The sequence below is a fragment of the Tyto alba genome, unplaced genomic scaffold (assembly GCF_018691265.1).
Source record: "Tyto alba isolate M040663 unplaced genomic scaffold, T.alba_DEE_v4.0 Super-Scaffold_20000042, whole genome shotgun sequence".
Taxonomy (NCBI): Eukaryota; Metazoa; Chordata; class Aves; order Strigiformes; family Tytonidae; genus Tyto; species Tyto alba.
In genome coordinates, this window is record NW_024881293.1 from 5,056,575 (window position 1) to 5,083,620 (window position 27,046).

Consider the following 27,046-nt stretch of genomic DNA (forward strand, 5'->3'; position numbering starts at 1 on the left):
GGGTACATTCTAATCACTTGCACTTGTGAAAGCTGTGGAAGGGATAGGATGTACCTTTGCTGAATGAGTTTCTAGATACATCTGTAATATGTTTTAGGGGCAATCACAGTAGAAATGTATAGACCCCATGAACAACTGGTAGGACTGGAAGCAGGAAGCAACTTCAGTTGAGCATGTTTTTTGTGAAACTGCCAAGGAAGGATGCACTTTGCAGCTTCAGATTTAACTTTTAAAGATCTCCTTTCCTAAAAGTAGTTGTAAGCGTATTCTGCTTCAGTGTCCAGCACCGTAACTATCTACAGCAATTCGTATGTTATTTGCTCACAATACTCAAGGCTCAAGTAATTTTTTTTCATTCAGTAAAAATTAAAGCAACTAGTGATACCAACAAAAACCAACTTGGTATGCTGTACTCCTGCAAATTGGCTAATGTTAAATGCCACCTCATGACCACAATATTATGTCTGCCTCTGCTTGCTATGCTGTAATTGTTTGCAGTTGCATGGGTTTTAACTATTTATTTATAAAATTCTTAAAATTGTATAGATGGTTGTGGTGCACATGAGAAACTGAGTGATGATCACTGCAACAGAGAACAGATGATATGTTTGTTTAGAAGTATCCTAAGCATCTTGTTACTTGGTTGTTTTATTAAAGTGAGTGGAACCGACTTGATCAAATTAATCACATTAAATATGCTTAACTGATTCTCTGCTTTCAGTAAAGCAGCTCATTACATGAAGCTTTTGAATACTTCAGAGTGTTAATAAGCAGCTCAATCTCTGTAAGTTGTATAACTGGTTTGTAACTGGTCAAGTCCATGATTAAGTATATATAACTTGACATCTACACTAAAGTTAAAATGCCTGTGTTCTTACCATGAAAAATGTTCCTTATGTAACATTAGCTTACCAAAACTAGTCACATTGTTTTTATCTTTGTTTCCTGTTTTATTCCTGCTTCTATTTGTTTACTTGTGTACCATAGGGTGCATCAATTTTTGTCTTGCTTCCTGTAACAGACAATAAAATTAGGATTAAGATCTAAAATGTGTCCCCATAATACTTCCTGAATAAACAGCAACAGAACTTTCATTTTTATTCTGCAAAATTGTTTAAATATAGTTTAAATACACTCACACATGTGACCAGCTGAAATCCCAAATCAAATTAAATGCTTCCTTGTTCTTGCTTTTACATCTGCAAAGTCAAGTGTTATTTCTCAGTGCTTCCCAGTGCACTTTAGGACTGAGGTGAATATATAAATCTCAGTCCTTTGGTTCCTTTCCTAAGGGTAGTCAGTGTGTTAAAGATTTTTATACTTTTTGATAAGAATTGCAGTTAAGTCTGTATTGCACATGCACTTCAGCTTCTTACCTGGTTTACTTTTTAAATCCTTTCCTTTCTCTTGGGTTGGTTGCCATCTGATTCTGGTGGCTTACCACTCTGCAGTTTTCTAAGTTCCCGAACATCCTTCTTAGAGACTCGAATCTCTGTTAAGGCCAATAATCATCAAAGAGCTTTTGGAATTGGAATTTCTTTTCCCATGTCATCTATAATAAAAGACTAATGCAGAAAATTCATTTAACTTCACTGCTTCACTATCTACTTTAATTACCCCTTTTAATCACTTGGGAGTCTAAGGAGCCTGTAGTTGAGCTTGTAGACATCTTGCTTCTGTGGCTTAGATTAGTCCCAAAATATTTTGTTTCTGTTCTTCCGATTCTTCCCTCTTTGTGTTTCTAGTGGACATCTATTTTAGAAAATCACTGCTGATTCATTTTCTGCATGGGGGAGGGTTTCGCACTTCTGAAATAAAAATGCTGTACAAAATCTTTAATTTATCCTCTTAATAATCTTGTTTGTGTGTAATATTTTTGACTGCTGTTGTCATGACGCCCCCTTCCCCTCAAGATGACATCATAATTGTATAGCAGTAAGACTTAACTCTCTGCTGTTCTTGTAATCATCTCCTTAACTTCAGCTTTGCTGATGTTTCTCTTTTGTTGGTATTGTAGTGCAAGTCCTCTGTTCCACTCTCAGCTAGTTTTCAAGCCTGTATTGACACAGTGCAGTTCCCGTTAAATAGTCAGCTTGAACATGGACTGTTATATTTCCAAGAAAATACAGTCTGCAAGGTTTGACCTTAATGACTTTTGAAAGGTCCTTAGGCTTCTGTGACTTGTTAGTGCTTCAAAAATCTACTCTGTGTACCAGTACTGTTCAGTGCAATTTTTAGAAACCAGTGGGGATAGTTTGCTTGTTCACTTTGAATTTTTCTAGAGAAATGTTTTCTTATAATAATAGTTGTCAGGTGGGATATTTTAAGAAACTTTGACTCCTATCTGAGAGCCTGTTCTTTTTACTAACTCAAAGCAGTTTAGATAGGTAATTTGTTGTCCTGACAAAATCCTGCCCTGGTAAAACATACCAGACTTATCTGTTAAATAATTTGTGGGAATCTTACCCTGCACTAAGTTGTGGTTTTTTAAGAAATTATCATATGCAATCCAGAAGATTAATGTAAAAAAGATGGATATGGTATGATTTCTTATTATGGAAATCCAATAAACTTTAGAACAGCACTTCATATAAATCAGTCTTGACAAGCTCCTTTGCTAGTGTTTTATTTATGTAATAACAGATGCTGTAGCCCCCAGAATGATTTATTGTTAATTATACCAGATAGAAATGAAGATCATGGAAGGCACAATGCAACATACATATCAGCTTGTGGAAATGATTATTCACTTAATGTTCCAGGTAAATTTAAACTCCCGTTCCTTTGTTTGGCTGTTGGATTTGATGCTGCATTTGTCACTGTAACCCTTAGGAGGAAAATAAAGTTTTAATTTGGAGTTTGCCCTCCAGATGAGTGCTGCCTATCATACTGAAAGGTATGGAGGAGGACATACTAGTTCCTGCAGGTCTTTCACTGTGGTATTTCTAGATAGAGAGGGTCTTTTTTGTTACGTGGCCATAGAACAGGTAGCTGAATTTGGCTAACTTTCTGAAATCAGCTGCTTGTTGTGCTTTGTTTAAATATTCATGAGCAGAGGTTGTTTGATGCATTAGACTTTAAAATATTAGTCATGTGAAATGTAAGCATGCATATTCAGTACGTTTTTATTTTTCCAGTTTCATAATTGAACCATAATCCGTGAAGCCATTTTTATTGGTGAAATGGTAGATGATGGAAACATTTTAATTTTTTTATAGCTACCCAGTTCCTCCTATCTTGTGATCTGAAGAACCACATTGCTTTAAGGCAGAACTCTCCCTTGTAAGTGAAAAGGGAAACGGAAATGGTGATTTGAATTACTCCCAACCTAGTTTGGGATCACTGTGGACAACATTAAGCCAGCACGGTTGATGTAAAAGTTTTATAATTAATACGTGGTAGTAACGCACTTTGCCTTTTTAGTGCTTTTGGGCTTTGAGTGTGGATAGGCATCACATTTTAATGCTTAGAATATCATCAAAAAGCCCCTCAAAACACTATATTTACAAGATACCTGTGGAGATTCTTAGTAAAAAAATCATGTAGGAGAGCCAGGACTTAATCAGCCAGTTGTGGGTTGGGGTTTTTTTGATGGTGTTTTTTTTTGTTTGTTTTTTTGTTTTTTTTTCCTCTTCCAAGCCAACTGAAATTTCAAAATCAATAGAAAAACCTTAGAATTCGTTTCTGTTCCAAGTCAGGCCAGTTTGTTTAACTACCTTATTTTGGTTAGTATTCTTTACTTGCAAGTGCAAGCATCTGGCACACTGTTTTCTTCTGTAGAAGGAAGAAAAGTCTTGTGGAAGCATGTGTAAAAAATGACCAGTTGTTGTGCCAGTATCTTTTACTTGCAGATAAATTTCTTCTCTAACACCTGCAATTGGTGGGTAACCTGGCCCATCAGTAATACTTATGTAGAACATGGAGAGGAGGAGTTCCAGTTTTCAAATGAAAATAAAGACAACCGTGGACTTTAGTTCTGTGGTAAGGTCACATTCAAGCATGTTCAGACAAGCAGGTGAAACCGTATTTTTACTTGGTTTTTTGTGTGTCTTTGTTCTCCTGAGTTCCTGTAGAGACTAAAATTCTGGCATTATGTTTTAAAAGCTTCTCTTAGACATAGGAAATTCAGTATATCAATGTTCCTTCATTGTGGGACTGAGACTGTTTCAGAGGTATGGTCCTAGTGCTTGTTATGGAGAACACGCTTCTTGTCCACGTCACGCTAGCACACAGTGCCAAAACATTTAAGCAGATTACTGGACTGTGGCTTGCAGTGTGAGACAACTCAGGTTTTTCACATGCAGTTCAGTATTGCACTACAAAAAAAAAGTAATAGAAAATAGTTTAAATGTTTTTAAAAGCAGAAATGACATTGAATTTTGCCTTTATTAACTCTCAGATCGGGAAGCATTAAAGATCAGATTAACAAAGAATACCAGCAAACAGACATCATCTTACTGGCAAAGTTTTAAAGTTATACTTCAGGCCTGGGAAGGCTCATTGCAAAGGCATATGGATCACTGGAGTAATTTTTGTCTTGCTTCTTAGTAATCTAAAGGAGTTTTTTCGCTTCAAATGTAATAGTATGAGCCCTCCTCTTAATATCCAGAGCCATGTAAATCGCTTCTGCAATTTAAATTCAGAAGTGATAACTGTACTGTGAGTCTGTAATTTCTTCCAGGTTAACTTACACTAGTACGTCAGTAGTAGTCCCTTTTTGTTGCATCTGTTAAAAATGCTGTAAACTCTTACATGATAGAGAGCTTATAGATAAGTCAGGTAAAGGTCAAATAATTTTGAAACCTGGTTTTGTACGTGTGAAAAGGTATCACGCAGATTTAGTGAGCAGTGAGTGTACAGCTCCACTGTGGTTTTTCATGAGATGGAAAACAAATATTGACATGTACTTGTATCACAATGGTAGTTCTTTAAACATGATACACAGAAGGACCTTATGGAAGCTTGTTACACAGCTTGCTAGTATGTCTTCGTAGGAAGAACTGTTCTTGTTTTCACAGTTTTCCTCAGTGTTTTTCTTCCTTTTTTTATCCCACTCTCAGAACTTTGCCTACTGTGAGAATTGTATAAGGGGATTTAAGGCATGATTGTTGTAGACTTATTAAGAATCTGCAAAGGTTTCTGGTAAAGACAAGAGAAGTGTTTGGTGGCTTTTTGACAGTATTCTGGTTATGAGAAGTTTAATGTGACCTCCTAAGTGGTGCTTTTGTGGTTTTGTTAATGTTTCAAAACAAAGCACATACCACTTGTGGAATACTCTAAAGTGACATCATTCCACACGTGCAGTGTGTAGGACAGCTGTCAGATAGCTGTATCAGCACAACTGGGAAGGTAGGAACATCTCAAATAATTCTTCCAGTGTAAAGATGTGTGGTGACTTGCCCTTAGTTAAAGTTTAAGGATGACCTTCTTAAAGTTAACAGGCAAGGAGAAAGACCTTTTCACTTTAAAAACCCACATTTCTGGTAGGCTAGTGATAATTGCAGCTGTATTGGATCCGTTGGCACTCTGAATGTCCCTTCTTTCATAATACAGTAAAGAGAGTGGAGTGAAACAATCCAAGTGAGCTGGTATTGCTCCCTGTGTGCCTTAATATCACCTTCATTTCAGGCAGAAGCGTTGGGCTGTTTCTACACCTCGCCGGTTGTGGCACACGAGCAAAAACTCTGCACTCACCTCGATTGCTCAGAGTTGTTCACTTCCTCTAAAGACATGAGAGCTGTTGTGTCTGATGTATCGCTAAAAGAAAGTGTGAGAGTTACGGGTGCCCCAGAATACTGTTAGGAAGCAGTGCAGAAGCTGGGTGCGGCTGAGCTGTGTGTAGGGGAGGAGGAGGAGCAGCAAGAGGTTCTTCCTCTGTCGTCATCTCACTTTGCGCCATAGGGGTAATGTTAGAACTTCACTGAAATCATGGCTTCATCTCAGCAGAAGAGTAGGCAGAAACTTTCGAGGATACTTTTAAGTCATCATATCTAGAATTCTAGGTATGCAAAAGGCTGGAAGAGTTGATTTTAAAATGTCTTAATGTGATAAGGGCCTGCTTGCAACAGTTGGAGCTGGCAAGCCATGCAGATGAGAACGATCAAAAGAAGTGTTTAATACTACAACAATGATTTTGGAGAACGGGAATGGCTGACAAATAGGTTTGGAAAAAAAATATGCTCAGAAGGTTCCTCCTGCTCTGTGATAGAAAATTGGTCCCCTAGTTCTGACAATCCACAGAAAGACCGTAACATGGTAAATATTGAGCATAAACATAGTTGCTGCTGCTAGCAAGTGCTGTGGAGTAAGAGCTGGGGAAAATCTTGATGTAGTTTCTTCCCCTCCCTTCCTTCCATTTTTTTCTCTCTGTCCTCCAGAGCTCAGGTTTAATAGCAGATCTGTTTTAAGATCCTTTTTCTGCTCCATACTAATACAAAGCCAGAAACTCATGACCTCTTTTATCCTTTGCTGCTTTTGACCTATGCCTGCTGTTCAGAGTTTCTACAGTTCTTTTCTCAGAGAATCCAGGTCAAGAAGGAGTTAAATTACTACTTTGTTCTCAGTTTTAAAAAAGTTCCAGAATAAAAATTCATTCTCAGTGTTCTGCCTTACCCATTGTTCTGATTCAAGAGTAAGTGTGAGCATCAGTTATATAAAGCAGCAGACTCTAGAAATGAAACTGGAAATATCAGTGGCAAACTCAGTATGTAAGAGTGAATCTCAGAGGTTTTGGTCATTTTGATGTGTGTGTTATTTTGCTGGGGAAATCAAAGAGCCAGCAACTCTATTTATCCTTACATGGTAAGAAAATACCACCACTTAAGCTTGCATACTACTATGTGGAAGAAGGACAGAACAGTCATATGCTAATATTGTATAAATCTCTCTTTACTAATAGTGCTGTTCTGACTTCTCATGACACACTGTTACACGGGAACGTGGCATTATGAGTGACAAACATGACAGTGTAATATTGGTTTAAGGAAATTTTGTTCTAAGTAAGCTGTCACCCAGACAAATTACTCCCTGTTTTAACTTGCCCTTAAACCAGATTTTCTTGTTCATTAACTACAGACAAGGTTGAAAGCATAAAAAAATATTTAAATATATGTTAGCTTTTCTTATTATTACTAGTTTTCCTTTTGGATGAGTCTTAATTAACAGCTACTCTCATGGTTCAGATGAGGTAGCATAGCACTTTAGGGGCCATCACTCTCTGCCTGGGCATGTTGGAAAATGAAGCCACTTCTAGTGCGTAAGACAATTTTGCCACTTCGAATTTTCATTCAATCCTTATCCTTGCTCCTAGGGGAAAAACTTCAGCACTTGGTTTGTAAGATGAGTCAGGATATCTTCCTAGAGAAGCTGTTGAAACAGGCAGATAAAAAGTGCCGAAAGTGACTGCCGTGTTTACGTTTAAAATTTTTGGGGGGAATATATAAAATATTAAAATTTATTTGGAAGTTACTTTTAAATGCTGTTGCAAGTCTTGCAGGTATTTGGCAAGTTCTTGCCCTGGATGCTTGTGGAGCACTGGCCATACCTGCTGAGTTGACCCAACCCAGCTGGCACAGTTGGCTCCCTCTGCTGTCCTGAGCTCTGCAACTGTGTGTTCTGCCGTTTGGCAGAGCCCTGGCAGTGCCAGTGTGTGAAAAGTGGATGTAACACAAGCATCTGGCTTTTTAATCTCCATCATTAGCATCTTAGATCGTTCTGTAGCAATTAGAGTTATTTAGAAGCTGAAAATAGATTAGAACTTGGGGGAAGAGATGGAAGTTGCTTGCTTTGTTTTGGGTTTTGTTTTTTTTTTTTTTTTACCTCCCCAAAGCAGTGGGAACTGATTTCTATATTTTAAAGCTGTCAGATATTTAAAAAACCAGAACTAGTAACAATTTTCTTTTGTAATATCTTACCGATAACCTTCTTTTTTTGTTGGTTTCAAATTCTGTTGCAGGTCAAGTTGTGTCAACTGGTTATAAATCAAAACTGCCCAGTTAACTGTGACAGCATGTTGGCAAAACAAGATTGTTGGGCCGTCTCTTTGCTGGATAGTTTAGATTCTTGATTGGTTCAAGGTTCTGTTGTCCTTGGGCACCAGAGGGAGCTCAGCAAAGTGGTTTTGTTGTCTGTGAGGGCAGTATGTTTTGTGTCTGATCCAGATTGTTTAGTGTGTTGCAGCAGGTGGGGAGGAGGTAGAATTTCAGAGAGGGAGGAAGGAATTTTCTTGAATTAAAGGGCATTTGGGGCTACTGTCTTGTTGGGTATCAGACATGTTTGATAAAAATCACATCTTGCCATTTTGGAGGACAAGCACTTTAAAGAATGCTGCAAATTTGAAAATAGATTTTGCTGTTTCACCTAATGAGATATATTTGCTATGGAGCATATTCCATTTGGTGGTAGGGCAAGATGTACAAAACTATTAAGAGTATGTTCATCAAACTGAAATTTGTCAGCTTTGCTACTGAAAGTGGCGTAAATTACATTTTGTATTAAATTAGGTGGTTGGATTAGAGTAATTACACCAAAAGACCTAGCTACTCAAGCCACATGGCAGTAATTCTCGGTCTGCTGTTCATTTTACTTGTTGTCTGTTTTCTTCTCTCTCCTCTTTATTTTCTACCCTCTTAAACATGCTACAGTTTTACAGAGAGCTACTGGCTATCTTGACCATTTTCCCCTTCAGTGAGAGTAGCAAATCTCTCATTAATAATTACAATGTTCTTAAACCTGCATAGATTAAAATAGCTGGTGCTTAAATAGGGATGTTATGTAAATATCGACAGTGCAGCACCAGGCAGATACCATAATCTTTTACAATTCCACTGAAGTGTCTTGCTTGGCAGTAATGAAAAATTTCTTTTGACTCATCGTGTTACTTGAGTTTTAAAATGTTTTTGTACTCTTGGTAGTGTTTCCCTCGTGTTTGGCAGGTCAGGCTTTGTATCTTTGTGCCCTGACAAGTGATGTGATTTGTCCATGACCAGTGATCATTCAGTGGAGGAGCCGGCACTCGAAGCTGGGGAACTCCTGAATTCCAGTGCTGTCCTATAAATGCTGGACATGACTGCATCCCCACAAAAGTGTGCTCTGACCAAGCAATGCCTTCTGCTTTTATTGACTTTTCTGGGTAGATTTCAAAGTAGTTTAGTACTACTTTCTCACTGTATAGTAGCAATTTCTATTTAGAGAAAAAGACTCTGGAATCTAACAGTGTTCTTAATGGACTGCAATTATTTAATATTGTAGCATGAATGCAGCCTAACTCAGATGGGCTTTTCAACGGAGATCATAATGACTGTAATTGCAAAAGGATGCCTTGCTGAAGTAGAAGCTGCCAGATGCAATGCCATTCTGATCTAAAAAGGTCACAGTAAAAGGGACATTTAAATTAAGTTATAAATTACAATTGAAGAACAATATTTTGATGAGCAAGACCAGAGATGTCAGAGCTGCAAGATGTAATTCATGGGTTCATTACAGAACAGAGGTGCCTGACAGCTGAGCCATGCCAAAAGGAGAATTTATTTGCAACATCACGCAGACAGAAAATGGCAGTTCTGCTGAGAAGCTGTAGTAGAAACTTGAAACCTTGTGGTAATGTGCAGACTTTATGGTAATAAGGCTTGCCTGTGATCTAGTGTTGTTTAATGACTGTTGTAATATAAATGAGGTTTTTGGACACGTGCACATTCAGAATTTTTCTTTAATCTAAAATCCTGCCCAGTGATGCAGAAGTTGCTGTGTTTTCTGTTTTAAAGTGTAAGTACATTTGTGTTGATTCCTTTTGTTGCAGTTGTATAAATACATAATGTCACAACGGTTCAAAATTTAGATGGCAGAGTTAATGCTAAAAATGGTGATTCTCTAGATGACAGGATAGTAATCTAGTGTTTATAGCAATACCTTGAAAAGTTCAACCAGAAGTTAATGAAACCATAGGCAGTCATCATTAGCTATTATTTATATGTTTGAGTTGTTTGCCAATAAAGTGCTTATATATATTAAATGACCGAAAGTAATAAGCAGAGAATGAACCAAATTGAAAAATGTAAATTTAACTCTGCCATTTATAAAAAAATATTTTTGCTTTTTGCTGCATTATCCTACCCTTGACACTTAGAAAAGCTTGCCTCTCCCTCCCCCCCACTTGCTAAAAGTAACATTTTTCAGGAGAGACTAAACATGTGTCAGGTCTCTTGTTTTCACATCTGTGTTTTCTCTGTTATGTGACTCTTTCACATCCATGCTTACGGGTTTTGGGATTGTTATTAACGTAATCACTTGGTCAAAAGATACTGCTCATATTTTGTCTTGTTGATTTGGGACAATTCTGATGGTCTGTAAACTCGTCTGTTTTTCAGTAACCAGAGTAGCTGCCTGTTAGACCAGTCCATTCTTTCTGGGCTCATCTGATTTTTTGCAGATTGAACTGCTTGGGCGACAGGGCTGCCAGGGAAAAACACATGTTGTCCTTGAGGCGAAATAAAGATGCCCTCCAAGTTACAAAGAGGCTTTGGCATTACTGCATGTTTTGGGAGGGAGCAAAGCGGGAAAAGAAACAGAAGCACTATTCTCTTCAACACTGTCAAATTTCCTAAGTGAAAAATCTTTTAGGTAGTGGCATGCACAGAAAAAAAGCATTTGCAAGGTGAGCTGGCAAAACAAACAATCCTTTTTTCTTTAGGATGGATCTGTTCCCAGGGTTGGAGTGCAAACAAGGAGAAAAATTAATGTGTACTCAGTAGAAAAGACAACATCTTATTTTCATGCCTTTAAGTAGGTATTGCATACCACAGAGTCTTTAAAGTCTTTTTAACTTTTTTTTTTTTTAAGTCGGTAGTGTTATTTGAGTATTGGCATTGAGCACTGGCACTTCGGTCTGGCTTTCTGCTTTTATCACTTGACTTGTGGCTTAGGTAAGATGGAGGGAGATTGTTGTTCGGCTGGTGTGAAGGCCAAGTGGTGGGAGCTGACCCTGAGGTAGCCACTGGAGACAGATTTACAAACCATCCTTCTGTTGTTCATTGGGAAATCTCACCTGGGGAGACAGGTTTGAAAGGAAGGGTTTCTAGGAAGTGATCTCAGGGAATGCATGTCCCTGGCTTCCAGCAGTGTGGGGTGCTATTGATGGCTCTGATGTGTTAATGCCTCTCCTAGCAGCAGCTTGCAGGGATCGGACGTCTCAAGTAGGGGCTTGGGAAGGAAATAATTTCTTGGAAGTAGAAGAATTGTTGTCTATGGTTATGCTGCGCGAGTACATATAGTTATAATTATTGTACAGAGTATCTGTAACTTCCCTGTAGGTGCCGTATAGAAAGCTGAAAATGAATAGAAAACCACTCTGGCTTAGTTTTCTTTCTTGTTCCCATTATATTAGCCAAACGCTTGTTTTGCTGCAGTAACACCCTGTATGCTATTGTTATTTTAGTTGTTGGTAAGGGATAAAAAAAAAAGTTCAGGCTGCCAGTTAAGGGAATGTTACTGTTTGTGCTGAAAACACATTGCAGGTAATGATCAGAGGTCTTTGCCCTGGAGTGACCTTCTATTTTTAGAAATACTTTACTTTCTTTAAAAGTTCCTCAAGTATAAATAAATTTTGAATGCCCCCATAACTTGGTGGAGGTGGAAGAGCACATTCATCAGCTGTAGATACGTTCCTGCTGATAGAAGATCTAAGCCAATTTGTGTGAAGTACAACTCGTAATGTAGTAATTCTTTAATGCAGCTGACAACATGCTCATCCCTGTCAGTAGGAGGTATGTGGTATGACTTTTGAGTGGCCTACTTTTCCAGAGGGCTGCGCGCTTCTGCTTTTACAGCTAATGTGGCCCTCTGCATTTTTGGACCTTGGGCCAACCATTTGAGGTGTGTTTAGTAATAATTGTTGATCAAATTGTTTTCTGAAAACTCAGCTCTTGGGATGTTACAAAGGAGGCTCAAAATTACATAGAACTGAAATTTCATCAGCAAATAGAATAAATTAGCTGTTATTTTTAATACCTTGAGGTTCATGTGCTGGGACTTTACTGAAGAAAACAAAGTAATTTCTAGCGTGCTTTGTATTGCAAATGGATAGGCTTTATAGACTGTCACAATTCATTTTGTGGCAGTCATGAACAGAAAACTGAGATGCTAATAAAATAGATGGGAAGATGGCATGGCATGATATGTGGTATCCGAAATCCGCCATTTCATAAAGTGCCCCGAATGATAGTCCACATTTCCTTGTGTGAAATGGGCCCTTTTTGTTCTCTGAAATTCCCTGTCCATTTATGGTATCGTTTTTATTGAAAAAGTGAACCCTTTTTGTAAAAAGGCAGTGTACTTACAGATGCCCAAGCTATTTAAAACCTGAGTTGACAAAAACCAGGAAGTGAAAGTGAAGACTGCTTTGTACCAGGCCGTACAGATGTGCTTGCTTTTCCCAGCTGCACGAGGCCTGCGCAGAGCTTTGCTTTCCCTTTCCCAGCTTTTTGCAAGTTCTGCTGCAGCTCTTGAAGAATTGTTGAATGTTCTGCCCCATCCTTTGCAGGAGTACCATGGCTCTGGAGCCACACTGGCTTTCTTACCATGGGCTTCTCCTGTCTGACACCTAGATTCAACAGTGTTGCAGCCTTAAAGAAGCATATTATAGAAATGTTTCTAATATACACACACACACACATATATGCACACATGTCTGTATTTTGTTGTAAATGTCATCACAGCAGCATAAGTTGCCATTTGACTTTCTTCCTTTGGTAAATTGCTTGGTGGCTTTCAAAAGTCAGTGCACAAACCTTTTACAGATTATTTACTGGGAGAACTGTACAAATCTGGCTTTCAGTGGAAACTTAATTTTATTTTAGTAACACTAAAAAACTTTTCTGTAGGGCCAGTGATTTGTGTTTTCCCTTCTATCTTGATTCAGATGTCTGCCTTTTTTTTGTAGTAGAAATTGCTTAGACTTACTTAAGAGAAGTAAATTTGAGTAATTTACTTAGAGCTTTTAAAAGTCTCTGAATCATGCTACTGGATGCAGCATGAATGCCAGGCATTCTTGTGCACCGAAGAGCTTACAGTCTGAGTTAAGACAAAAGAAGCAATATAAAGAAAAACCAGTATTGTTAGGAGGTGGTCCTAGGGTAGAAGGGGTCTGACCGTTGTTAAATATACATAGTTGGTACTTGCAAATTGGTTGGGACATGTAAATAGCAGCAGTAAGAAAGTAATCTTGCTATTTTTATTGGAAGCAGGGTGCTGTTGTAAAATTTGAGCCTTTTGCCATAAGAAAAATGAGGAATTTTTTCCTCATGTGATCAGGTTTTGTTACAACTTTATATTAAGAGTGTCAAAGTAGTTAATAGATTGTCACTGTTCAGTAAATGTATCTTGATCCCTGTTCAGATCATCAGTCTTGGGAAGTGTTCAGGAATTATAGTACTTGCTGAAATGTTTTCTGAGACTGATTAAGCACAGGTCTAGCAGCGTGGATGCTTCTAGAGAGGGGATTGCAGATGGCTCAGGATAAATTCTGGGTGGGAAGGAAAAGCCAGGAGATAATCAGTGTACAGAATCACATTTTGGTTATCCTTATTGTAAAAAAACTTCTGAGGGTGTGTAAAATTCTGCAATGTTAATCGATAGCTTTGAAGCTTTGGCTTGTTTAGCACAAAACAATGTCTTTGTGCAGGGAAGTTTGCATGCAAATTATTTGCCCTTCTGGGTGTAGGAAGATAATTCAGTTTTTGTTGTCTCAGCAGTATTTCTTTTTCTTTGAGATCATTTTCAGAAGACATAGAGCAGGCTCCTGACTGGTCTTCAGTTCTTAAAATCCCACTGTACTTTGAAGATAGAACAGGCTATAAATCTACAGTGGAATAAATGTTTTCTATCAAGAGTTAAGAGCTGGAGATTCTCATGGGTTGGTTCACTGTTGAATGTTTTTTTTCAGTGTAGTTGTTTTTCTACCTTACCCTGATTTCAGTGTCTACTGTCTACTTCAGACAACTTTTGATCATATAGATACCAAATTTATGGTAGAAAATAAGGCAGAGTGTAGGCTGTGACCAGCTGAAACAGTGACATCAACGTAGACATCCCTAGGTGCTTTTATGTACTCCTGTAGCTATCTGTAGAGCTTTTTTTTCTCTTCCATACTCGTTTTCCAATAGCATGGTGATCTTTCCAGTGCAATAAAAATAAAGGGAATTTGCTGGATGGGTAAACTTGACATCCCATGACTTGCAATCCCTCCCGTGTGTTAGTTTTTCCAGTTGTTTTTACTAACTTGAACAAAACATGCTGCATGAAATACAACTCCTTTTGAAAAATATTTTGTTGGAGCTCTTTGAAATTTTCCTTGGAATTTCTAATGTAAAAAATATTTTTTTAAACTTAACAAAAAAATCATCAGTGCTTTATGGGCTCAAACATTATCTGGGAGAAGTTTAGGAAGGAAGGGGAAAATATACTTGTTTTAATGATGTTTCTTTTACTAATAAAACCTCAATTACCCTTCAGGTTGTTTAAGTTTCACTTCATATATCAGCAGTAAAAATAATTAGGCATAGAACATTTCATGTGGCCCCCTTTAGTGATTTTTCTCCAATATCAGATCACTGCTAATTCCACTGAATGATCTATTTGTCTTCTTTATTTTTTAGCTACATGAAAGTAACTATGATGCTGGAAAAGCCCTGCAGCGCTTGGTGAAGAAACCTGTGCCAAAACTGATTGAGAAGTGTTGGACTGAAGATGAAGTGGTAGGGAAATGAATTATTCCCCTGAGCCTTAAATTCATGTTGCTTCTCTTGCTTTTTTGCTTTTTGCCTTTTTTTTTTTTTTTCCTAAAGAGGTTATCTTTATGGGAAAGAAGACGGGCAAATAATTTGCTGTACAGGGTAAATTTTTGCACAATGCTGAGTTAGTGGGCCCTTGTTTGAGATCCAGACCTTAATTAGACTGGGAACTATGCCTTTCTAATAGTAGAATAAGAGAGGAGAAGATCAAGGGACTGTTTTTGAGAGGATGCTATAGGGTCAATTAACAGCTGCAAAACTTCTGGACTTGAAATTTCACTTTTGTTTTCACCTCCAGGAAGACTGGCAACATTCATTAATTGGAGTAGGACAAGATGTGAAAAGCATTGTTTCTGGTTTTTTTCCTGCTTGTATTGGAGGAGGCTTACAGTGTCAGTTCAAGTTGGCTGATGGGAGGTTGGATATCAGTGTTTCTCCTAAACAGAGTTTGAGATTAAGTCCGTTCTTCCCTTCATATGGAATATTAGAAAGTGTTTACTGGCATAGTTCTTGATGGATAAATCTTTGACAAAGAGTAGACAAAAAATAGATTATCTGAAAGCTGGGATTTGGCCATACCATCCCCATTTCCTTGAGAGTATGTCAAAATTGTCAGGCTCCAAAACTGTATTGAAAACAGTGCAGCCATCTCCTACGTAGCTTATACGCAGTGTGTGGACCCGACGAATTCGGGGCGTGCAGTAACTAGGCAGCGCTGCAGCGTGGCCTGACGGACCGGCATCGCTGAGGGATTTGGGCTCAAACAGTTTAACATCCCGGTACACTGCAAGTCTCATCAACTTACACAGCTTAGTAGTCACAGTGCTGGTTCTTCCAAACGGCTGCTGCTCCCGCATGTGCCGGGAGTTAGTCTTTCTAGGTTGGGAGAGATGGGACACGCAAACATGTCATTTGTTCCTTCAGACAGAGGTTGAGGGTTTTGGTGTATGTGGCTTCAGGTTGAAATGTTCCTGTTGTTGGTAGCTTACTAAAAGGTACTGCTCTGCAGTCTGAGTAGTGGAGAAAAATAATTTTGACCTAAGACAGACACCTCTTCATAAAAGCTGTAGTTGGGTGTGCTGCTGGGAAAGCACCTCACACTCAAATGGACCACATTTTTAATTTTCTTTTTTAATTTTATTTCTGGTATTTTTCCAGATTTTGGGGGAGATGATATCTGTGTGACAATTAGTGAAGCAAAGGTGCTTCTTGTGGTTCATTTTGCAGCTTAATTGCTGCAATTGTGAGGTTTCTGCTGGCTTAATTTTTATACATATGATATAATGCAACTGTGCTTATTAAACAGTTTTCTGTAGGGTTGTAAACTGAAATAAATCATGTGAAGTTGGAAGCAAATTATAGATTCTTAATTTGCTGACACCTTGTAAACAAACAGATTCTTAAATATTGCATTCAACACAAGATGCATTTTCTGGCAGCATTTGGATTACAGCCTTTTGTTTGTCAGACCTTGCAGCTTAAGCTAGCACACAAGTACTTGACTGAATTAAAAAAAAATAAAAAATAAAAAAGCAAAACTAACGCACTTTCAGTACCCAAGAGAAATGCTGAACAAGTTTACTTGGATTACATCCTAAAAATATTTTGCATTTGAATGCTGATGTTAATTATGCTTAACAGAATAGATTTATGTGAAACGTAACATGTAAGAAGATAGTACCTCTTTAGTAAACTGACTAGGCACGTCTGGTTACGTGAAAATGGAAAAATGTTATATTGCCTAGCTCAATAATTAGACGGCAGTGTGCACTAAAATAGAGAATCAGATGGCTGGAAGTTAGTTATGATAAAATACTTATCACAGAAGAACTTCAGACTGTCATGTTTTTTACCTTTCACTGTTGGAAAATCTTCTCTCTTACGTACCATAAGAAAAAACAGGGATAGAAATTCAACTTGTCATGTATACTTACCAGGTATATAAATGAAATAAATATGATACGTTACAAGACAGCATTGCTCATGTAAAAGTGACAATAGAAAAGTTTGTTGTCTTTTTGTTTTGTTTTGTTTTCGGGTTTGGTGTTTTTTTTTTTTTTTTTTTTCCCCTCGAATTTAATGAATTTTTAACCTAGTTAACTGGTAAAGCATTTGAAGAAGTAAATAAAAATAAAAATTCTGTGATCTTAAGTGACTAATAAAGCTGGCATTGGTACTGTAAAATAGAACTGATTGATTAATGAGTGAAACTTTCATGGTCTGTTAGCATTTTTTAATTATTCAGACAATGGCTGGAGAGACTTTTTTTTAAGCTCTAGTTTCTCTGAAAGTCTTTCACAGGGAGTTATTCCAATGAATTATGTGTGCTTGCTCTCTCCGTATGTAAACCTTTTTGCAAGAGTTAGATTAGGAGTAGGCCAGGCCATGTAAACCCATATTAAAGTAGGCTTATTCTGAAATCCAACAAAGAACCTTTGTGGTAAGGAGACTGCCTGAAGTTGTGGAGTGAAAGAGGATCATATGCTAACACTGACAGCAAAGAGGAGGAGAAGATGAGTAAAAAGCCTGGAACACAGTTTCCTCATAAGTTTTCCAGTTATCTTATCATAAAAGGGATTTTTGTTTAGGGAACTGTTGGAACAAATAGTTCAAGTGCTCTGCTCTTTGTATAGTAAGTTTGTATTGTTTTAACCTCTGTTTTGTCTGCGTACATTCTTTCCCACATTCATGGTTAAATTGTACAGTGCCAACACCTCTTTTTTTACTGTGTAGACTTTTTAAATTCTCCTTGTTTTTTTCCATCAGCTGCACTATGTTGTGAATTCCATAGCTGCTGCAGCTCAGGGGTTTTGATGAGCGGTCCATGTTAAATGGTAGAGAATAGAGCTTTACAAATAGAAAAAGCAAAGTTTATTGAAAAATGAAACATTACTCCAAAAGTGCAAACTGTGAGTACAGAATAATGATCACTGACTCTATAAATCATTGTCAGTCTCAGCTCATTTTATCATATTTGTTCTTGTTCTGTTCCATCCAAGTTTCCAGAAACATTTGGCAGCCCTCCAGCCTCAGCAGAGCCAAAGATCAAACTGTGCTCTTATTTATAGACAGCTAAGCTCCACCTGCACAACTTCATAGCATGTTTGTCCCTGGCAGTTCGTAGAAAACTCCAGATTAAAGCAGTTGTACTGCAGTTCTGAGCATTTCTGAGGCTTGCGAGGGGCATTTCCTTGTTGTTGGCTCTGTGAAACTAAGGAGAACTCTTTCTGCATGATACGTAGGATGCTAAAGCTGCATAGGAACTCCACAACAAAGTATTTTTCAGACAACGCTGATGTGTCAAACCCAAAATCTGTCTAAAGCAATTACATTTTGGTGGGAATCTTAAGTGTGTGTTCCTCTTCCATCTCACGATGGCATGTGATGAGCAGGAGGAAGCCTCTAGAGATGTGGGTGGCTGATAATCCAAGAGACACACTTCTAAGGGAAGTGGAAGACCCAGGTCCAAAACATATTCCTATTTGTCTGGATTTAGAATAAATCTTTTTTTGTGGCCCAGAAGATATCTATGTCTTTAATTTTTACAGCTCGAGTAAATAAGCAGATACCACACCAGGTACAGAGCTTTGCTTAGTTAACCTTCTTCGCTGAGAGAGGTTCTGTGGTGTGCGACTGGTTGAAGTAATGTACATCATGGCTTTGATTGTCTCAGTTTTTGTATTCCTGTCTTCCTAATCCCATAATCATATTTTGCCCCTTACCATGCCCCTGGACCACAAAAAAGTCACAATCTCCCTTTTGTTAAGTTACTTTTCTACCAGATTTTTTAAGATGAGCATCAGAGACGATCTGTTGCAGGGAAGACTTTAGGTTGTGCGGCTGGGCGGAGAGCAGAGGGAGAGGAGCAGCATGGCAATGTCAAGTAATTGGGCTGGTGGCAAAAGCAACTGAAGTAGAAGTGTAGTCACATTGATGCAGGGAAAGAGCTTACGTAGTAGAAAACCAATTCTTAAAACTTTACTCTTCCCTTAGTCAAAAATCCTCTGAGTTGGTTGGTCAATTACGCGCATGAATATTTTGACTGAGTCCATCTCCACTGTGCTGATTAATGTAGTTGATTTTGTTGTGCACGATAGCAATGCTGTGTCCAGCACAGGTCTCTGTAATATTCAATAGTATTTGCGATGCAACACTATGTGAATAACTCAAATGTAATGAAAATGTATTTATTTATAAAGCTTTTAACTTCTTCTGTGGACTATCTGTTGCCCAGAGATAAAGCCTTTCTTCCTTGTTAATTAAAACAGCTTAGAAACATGTGACCAAACTGTCAAGTAAGAGCTGCTTTGCAGTGATCAGAACTGATTAAAATAAAGAATGGGAGTTATGTTATTTTTACTACTGATGATATGGTTACAGAGGTTTAGATCAAATTAAACAGAGGATAAAATTTGCCAGTGATTGAATTAACTGGAAGGCTCTGTAAATATGAAGATGGAGGTTTGTTGTCTCCCTGGTGTTTCTAAACCTATGGCTATTTTTAAACCTTTTTTATCCAGTATGTAAATTCAGAGGCATACTGTGAAAACCAGTCTTCCACTCTGCCTGATAAAAGTGGCTGAAGAAACTTCGGTACTGATGCATCTACATGCAGCTCTGCTGGCAGCTGTTTCCTGTTTATAAAGGCTTATGCTACACCTGACAACATCGATTTTCAGCCATGATTTGGTGAGCGGGGTTAGTTTCTCTTTGCAAGGCACATAAATTTACTTCTGTGGACAAATTTCTTGAGCAACTGTCATATATAATGCCATATTTAAGCACTTTGGAAGCATGCACCCTATAGAGCACTATTCAGCAGCATCACCTGGTGGAACCTCGCTGGTGTTGGGCTGTAGTTTCGGATAGAAAGTGCAGTTTGGAGTAGATGCATCCTTCGGGAAGAAGCCATGGAGCATGTCCCCTGTGCTGGTACAGCTGGTGGCAGTGCCCTCTTCCAGGTTTCCTGCCGTTGAAAGCCACGTCCGACACGTGGCATGATGCTCACTGCTGGAGCACGGTCAGCAGAGCTGGGGAGGGCACTGACCCAGCCCTTGAGCACATGTTCACTGTGCTATCTTTTGCTAATACAAGATTCCTGAGTGACCACTCTTCTCCTTTCATTATCTTCAGCCATCATTCCTAGTCTCCCTAAGACCTGGTGGCGCCCACTCTCCATAGCACTGGTTTTGTCCATCTGCATGTAACAACAGTAGGTTGTAGTACAGGCAAGATGTAGTTAGTATTTGCCTTTCAATGCACTGAGAAAACAAAGGTGCTTCACTCAAACTCAGCAAGAGATTGTCAGAGTGAGAGGAGTGAGCTCTATTCTGCATCTCATGGTCACCTCTAAAAATCTTTGACAGAGTACAGGCATTTTTGATGCGAGCAAATCCCAAATAAGAATGGAATGGGGCTGATCAATTCTTCTTCTACAGCTGGAAATATTTCAGAACTGACATGGAAGCTGTATTTTCAAGTGTGCAGACTTAGAGCTTGTTGTCTATGGGGAGTAAGTACAACAAACCTGAGACGGAGTGCCTATATTTAAACTCTGGTGCTTGCCCTGATGATAGGCTGCTTCACTTTCCACAGTTTCCAAATCTGGAACTATGATCATTAGCTTCTTTCAGTTTAGGTTAAATTGAACACCCATATTTCCTGGCATAGTTTCAGTGGAAATATTTCACAAGAATTGTCCTTACAGAATTTCCACCCGTCTTGGGACAAAATCTTCTCTGCAAAATGACTTTTTTTATTTTCAATGATGTTCAGTACAATTCTGACCCTGCACTTGCTCCAGGTCCAAAAATTAGCTTTTTGTGCACCCTTCCATTTCAGATAAATAACCTATCAAATGGCTATCATTTACAAAGGATACAGTGTTCATCTTCAGTGTTGTTAATTTAATGAAACTGCTTTCAATTCTGTTGTGCCTCATGCATTGGAAATGTCAGAGGAAGTAGACTTGTTCTGACTGTTCTTCACATAACAGTCCTGCTGATCTGATCTTACATTTTTGTCTCTTTATTCAGGGTGTGCTTTTTTTTCCTGCCTTTTGATAAAAAGTACTAACAAAATCAATACAGCTTACAGAAGATGGAAATACAAATCAGAACTAAAAGAACCTCTAGTTTATTAGGTTTTTAATTAAACATGATGAACACATTTTAAATAACACAAAGGCCTCAGGCTGAGCTGCATCTAATCGAAACAGATTAAGTCAGCCGTCCACACTTGGGTAGTTATTAATTCTGTTTACTTATGCATGCTAGCTAAAGGCAGAGTTCACTGCTGCTGTGTTGCAGTTTATTGCACAGGGATGCTTTTGCTGCATGGAATTGTGCTCCTAATTAGCATTCAGATGTTGATTAGGAAGAACACTGGCGAGGCTAATTGAACCACCTTTGAAATTCAGGGCTCTGTCTTCCAAAGTTAAAGTGAATCTGGGTGAAACAGTAATTTTGCATTATTTCTTGGGCACTTCCTCCTTTTTTTTCTATACTTGGTCACATCTTTTCAGAGATGTTAAATTCTCAAAAAGAAATTGCTATGTGTTTCTTAGGAGGAAGGTGTTTTTGGGGGGGTTTTTGTTTTTTGTTTTTTTTTTTTTTTTAACTTGTGCATCTGCATGTAGAACTGTCGATGACACACACTGTGATGTCCTTGATAACTGGCTTTTATCATGAAATATGCTGCCCTTTAAATATTTTACATTGCTTTTGATGTAGAGTTGTTGAGGTAAACAACCTAGATTCAAACAACCTCTTAAATTTATGTGCAGGGATAGTTAATCCTTGCTGGTGATAAACCTTAATTGGCCATGTATGTGGATTTACAAGTTCATAAATTTTAAAATATCCACACCTGGCTTCAGCTTAATGCTCATTTGTCATAAAATACAAGTGGAGATCCTTCTGCCAAAAATGACAAGATACAGCAAACTAATTTCCTAACATGTTTGCAAGTATTTGTAATCCAGTGTCGCTGGCCACAGAATTAGTTATGCAAAACACACATACTTGTTTGCTTGGCTTCTTTGCCTAGAATCATCTTCAAATGTCTCTCATCTGCCCTTTTTGGAGTATCTGCTCATGAAAACATTGTTTTCATTGCTCACTACTTTGAAGCCAGGCTTCTCAGATATGCTGGAAGACAGAGCTGCTTACTGGGGCAAAAATACCATGAATTTTATTTACTGTTTATATGGCAGCTATAGAAAATATAATTCATAGCAAAATTGAAACAGAGTCTCTGGAATAGTTGGGGTGGGGGAAAAAAATCACCAAGGGATATTCGAAAAGGAGGCTGGCATTGCAGGGCTGTAATTGAGTGAGCTTAGAAGGCTAAGACATCAGTTACTGTTTAGTTTTAATTTTTTACAAAAAGTAAACATTAGAGCTTTATAGTAGAGTAACAGTTCCTACTAAATTAACATTTTCTGCACTTTAGAAATCAAGCTATCTGATGCCATTTGCAAGCGTGTTAATCAGTAACAGTTGAAAATTAACTGAGCATTAAGATAAAAAAAACCACCAAACAAATTGCCATGGTCTAGTAGGACTTTTATTTTAAAAGGAATAAATAAGATTTTTAGTCTAAGAAAGAGTGGTAATGTACAGTCTTGTCTGTAGCTTATTCTAAGAACTTAGAGTGTAAAAGAACCATCAGTCCTCACAGTAAAAAGTAACCAATGAAGGATTAAATTATTGTGCTCGAGGGGAAAAAAATGTTATTATTTAGAAGTTGTGTAAAACTACAGTTACTTAGCAGTTGGCAGGTTTACAAAATTATAAGGTGCAGTACGGTTAGAAAATATAAGGTGTAATATCTCTAGAAAAGGTGAATTTGGTTTAAACACAGGTTTCTAGACAGAATATAACAATCTTTTTGGTTGTGATTAACTTGCATCAGTCTTTGATCCAAGTCCTTGTTTAAAGGGATCAATATTGCACATACAGCACTGAGTTTATTGTCAAGTCCTTTCGGAAATAAGACAGTGAATTAAAAATCAATTATACGTGCAGAAAAGTTTGTGTAGGGCAATCAATTTTGTCCTTTTAGTTTGCAGAAAGATTCCATTGTTTAACCAGCTGTGAAAAGGAATGAATTTTAAAAGCCTCCAGCAAATGAGATAGCCCAAATGGGGTGGGGGAAGTAGATTAAAAAAAAATATTATTTCGGCATTTCATGTTCAGCAAAGGCTGCCTTCAGGGATAAATCTATAAATCCTGTCAGTGACCTTGGCTTCAAAATGGGTGATTTCACTGCTTTCGCTCATCTTAATCTTTCCGCAGCTGCCAGATAAGTTAGTCTTTTCTTAACAATATCATTTTATTATTTGCTTTGTTTAACTGCCATATGTTTCTTGATTCATCATCTTTCTGCCTTCATGTGGAATATTTTTATCTATTAAGCACTTACCATATTGCTGATCCCAAAAAATAATACAACAAATATTTATACTGGCCAGTTGCCATAGCCTAGAAGGCTATTTCTGTGTAGGGACGGAAGCTGAACTCTAAACTCAAAGTTTTAACTCCAGTATAAACGAAATAATTTGTAGGTGCTTTCAGAAGCTAGTGTTTTGTTTTGTTTTCTAGAAGAAGGTTTGTAATAGAGACACAGGCACATACACATAGTTCACTGTTGCCAAGGGGAAAGAATCTGCTGCTTGAAAGATTAATAAATACGACAGCAGTTGATTGTTGAAACCATGTTTTTCATCTCATTTTCAAGGGCATCTTAAAAATGGAGATCACTTACACTTCCTAGCATTCTCGATCATCTTTCTGTGTTCATTTAAAAATGAGAACAAGGCACTGGGGGACTTGAGAGATTGCATTCGTTCTCCCATAGGGCAGAGTGGTTATTTTATAAATGAAGAGGGCCAAAAAAGCTATCCTTCGTAGTTTCTTAGCAACAGAGCTGAAGTCAGTTTTAATGTTCGTGTATATCTTACAAGTTCTATGTATAGAAGCATGAGCTGTGCGGCTCAGCAGTATTGCAACTGAAACAAAGACTATTCACCCTAGCCTTGTGCAGGGGAAGAAACTAAAGCAAGCGTGCTAATATGCTGCATGGACTTGTCTGTCTTTTCTTCTTCTCCCCATCAGATGATATTCTGGTCAGTGACACAGTTACTGTCTTCAATACTCTGACCTTTTATTCAGATTTTATCTGCTAAGAGAATCCGGAATCTGGTTTAAATATAACATCGTTTTATGTCCTATTCTTCTCCGAAAGGAAACTGAGTCATGACACAGTAATAATAAGAGTGTCTGGAGAGTGCAGGGATCATCAAAATGCTGGGAGTTTTTAGGGTTAATGCTTTTGCTATAGCTAGCAGACCCAAGTGAGTGATTTAAGTGTTGATCTCGCTTGATCATGGCAGAACTTTTTTTGCCCTGTATCTGTCTTTTGGGAGCAGGGGGTGGAGGCAGGGGTGTGCATCTTGATTTAATTTTAATAAGATACTGTGTATCAGAGCTATCTTGCTTACATTCCACTGACCTATTTGCTCTCCGTTTCTTTGTACATAAATTAATTTCCAAATTATGAAATTTATTTTTTTTTAAAGATAATTCATATTTGTTAATATTACTACTGAATTTGAAAAAAAGACTGATAGTGTTAATAAGATAGGTTTCACAGTTTCCTTCCCATTCTGAATGCAAATGTAATACATAGCCTTAGATTTCCAGCTCATGCTCCTTGGTGTATGTTATCCCAACATCTAGGATTCTGAGTTTGTTCATACTTTTGAAAGCAATTTTACAATTTCAATGTAAGAATTGTTGGTTAGCTGTCTGTTCTCAGGAGACCTTTTTTTTTGTTTTGGAAATGCTATAAATAGTGTGTTTCAAATTTAGGTACCCCTTTTCTAATGGTTAAGGGGGGGCGTGCCTGGTTTATTGGCTTGTACTGATAGCAACATCCAGAGTTCTCAGTTTGATCGCAAAGTATTTCAATTGTCCTGTCGTTTCAGTAGTTTGAGTTTATTTGTCTTGCAGGTGTGAAGAATTCTAAATTGGTCTACAGGATCCTCACCTCCTTAATACCTAAAAGTGCAACTATAATATAGTAATAAATAATGGTGAGGTGCTTGGATGGTTTTCCATGTTGAGTGTACGATAGAAATCTCCAACACCTTTCCAAGTGATTTTGATTTAGACTAAGTTGATAGAGATGAAAGTGTTTCATTTTGGAATAGAATTGCACTTTACTAAGTACATAGAGACCAGAAATGGATTACTTGATATGGCAAATCACTATTCTGTTTTGAAAGAGTTGTTTGCTGTCTAAACCATAGGAAATGGCAATTTACTGTTCCTAACAAGATTTCTTTAAAAACACAAAAACCCCACATAAAACAAAGCAAGTGTAGAGACAGATTACAGTGTTGTCTCCAACTTGGCAAGATGACATTTGATTATTTTTATTTTATTTTTCCCCTTCAAGTTTTTTTTCCTACTGATAGTTTGGATCTCTTTGTCTTAGCCTTTACATTCATTCTGCTTGAAGATGGAGCTGTCAGCTCAGACTAAATAAGGGAAATCCTGTGGCTAAACTGTAGCTGTGGAGGGTGTAGGTCAAAGAGGTTAAAAAATGAGCAGGGCTAGAAACCGGGAAGAGTATTTTTATCAGAAAACAGCATGGAGCTCAGGCCGTGCTTCCACGCCCCGGAGAGCAAACACGGCAAGTTGTGGCGTGGCGGCAGCCGGGTGTTTGTTACCAGAGCAGCGTTTGCTTGTCGAGGTGATGCTCTGTGGAGAAGTAGCAGAGAGGCCGTGTTGCCATCTTGGCCAAGCTAGAAATAGGGAAAAAAGCAAACCTGTTTCCCAGTGTCAGATGGTAACTAATTTAAAATAACTATTTAGGTTCCTCGATCTCTTCCAACGTCTCCAAGCAATGAAAGCAGGAGAGGGGAGAGGACAAGCAACTAGGTTTGCTGCCTGGCTTGTGGAGGGTGAGGGTACCAAAACATGACATCTTGGAAAGCTTTGGTGTAATTAAGGTTATATTTGAGTTGCAGCACTTGTGCTTGAAGCTTCGATTTTAATGTTAGAAAAGGCTCTTTTTTAACAGGTATTTTTATTTTTCTAATCATTATGAAAAAAATTTTTTACCCCAAACTTTTCAACTGTCACTGGATTCTCTGTGGTTCTGCCTGATAGCTCCTCTGAGAATTATTTAGTATGGCCCAGCAGCCATTGCGGCAGAAAATGACAAAATGCTTCTTCAAATTGGTATAGTGACATAATTCTTGTTTAAGAAACTTTGATTACTGTCACAATATGGATGCTCTGTGTGTTTTAGCACTCAGGACTTAATCTTTCTTGCACCAAGCATAAGCAGTATGAATGCCAAAATACACCTCATTTGCAAGTTCTGTTTGCATGATAAATATTACTTTTCTAATCTTCCCTATCAACAGCACCAATTTTTTTTAATCTTTCAGATGACATAAAAATGCATTTTAATGAAGCAAATTATATAGCTTTGTCTCCTTTCGTGTATAAGTGGGGCGGCCATATTCAATTAGGCTGAAAAATGATCATTTGTTCTATTACAGGCTGTAACAGAGTGAGTGAAAAAACTGTGATCCATCACCAGTTGCTCAGCTTTATGTTACTTAAATCACTTGCCATTCTGTCAGTGGCTCTGAATCCTCTATGGGAGCCATTATTTAATTTAAGTTTGTGGAGGTGTCAGTTGCTTGATAATAGGCTGCTTCTCTACTAGATGCTTAGTGACTAAATATTAATCATTTTCTGCATCTATCCAAGATTCCTAATTAGTTACGAGGGTAACAGTGCCAGTAAAGCTAATGATTATACTGCCATGAAAAGCATTTGACAGCAAATAAGGACTTGATCCAGAGAGATACTCAGTACCTGGTAGTAGTGAGGAAGTCTGCTGTAGCTGAGAAGGCAAAATTTCTGAGTGTGCCTCCATGTTGCTTACGCAGCAAATGTGAGGGGTTTCATACGATCTGGAAGGAAACTTAGATTTGAGTGTGGAAATGCCACCTTAAAAGAATACCATTTTCCTTTTCACAGTAGCTGAGTAACTTCACTTTTAACCTTTTTAAAAGTTTGCATAGTCAACACAGATGAACCCCAACACAGCAGTCCCTGGGCGGCGTGTGAGTACTGCCAGTGCTCTGCAGGGGTTCTCTTAACCTAGCGTGTGGTTAGGGTTTCTATTCCTTCCTCCTTGTTTAAGTGTTGTGTAAAAGATGAGTTGTGTTGATCAGTGCT

The 27,046-nt window shown here is 38.0% G+C and overlaps 1 protein-coding gene across 5 annotated transcripts in view; it reads left to right on the top strand.

Moving 5' to 3' along the window:
- The window catches only part of RERE (arginine-glutamic acid dipeptide repeats), a 255,060-nt gene that overhangs the window by 158,476 nt on the left and 69,538 nt on the right, over positions 1 to 27,046 (top strand). For all 5 annotated transcript variants that reach the window (XM_042794277.1, XM_033007501.2, XM_033007502.2 and 2 more), the window contains one exon: positions 14,649 to 14,747. In XM_042794277.1, the coding sequence (XP_042650211.1) occupies positions 14,649 to 14,747 (99 nt within the window). The remainder of the gene's footprint in view (positions 1 to 14,648; positions 14,748 to 27,046) is intronic.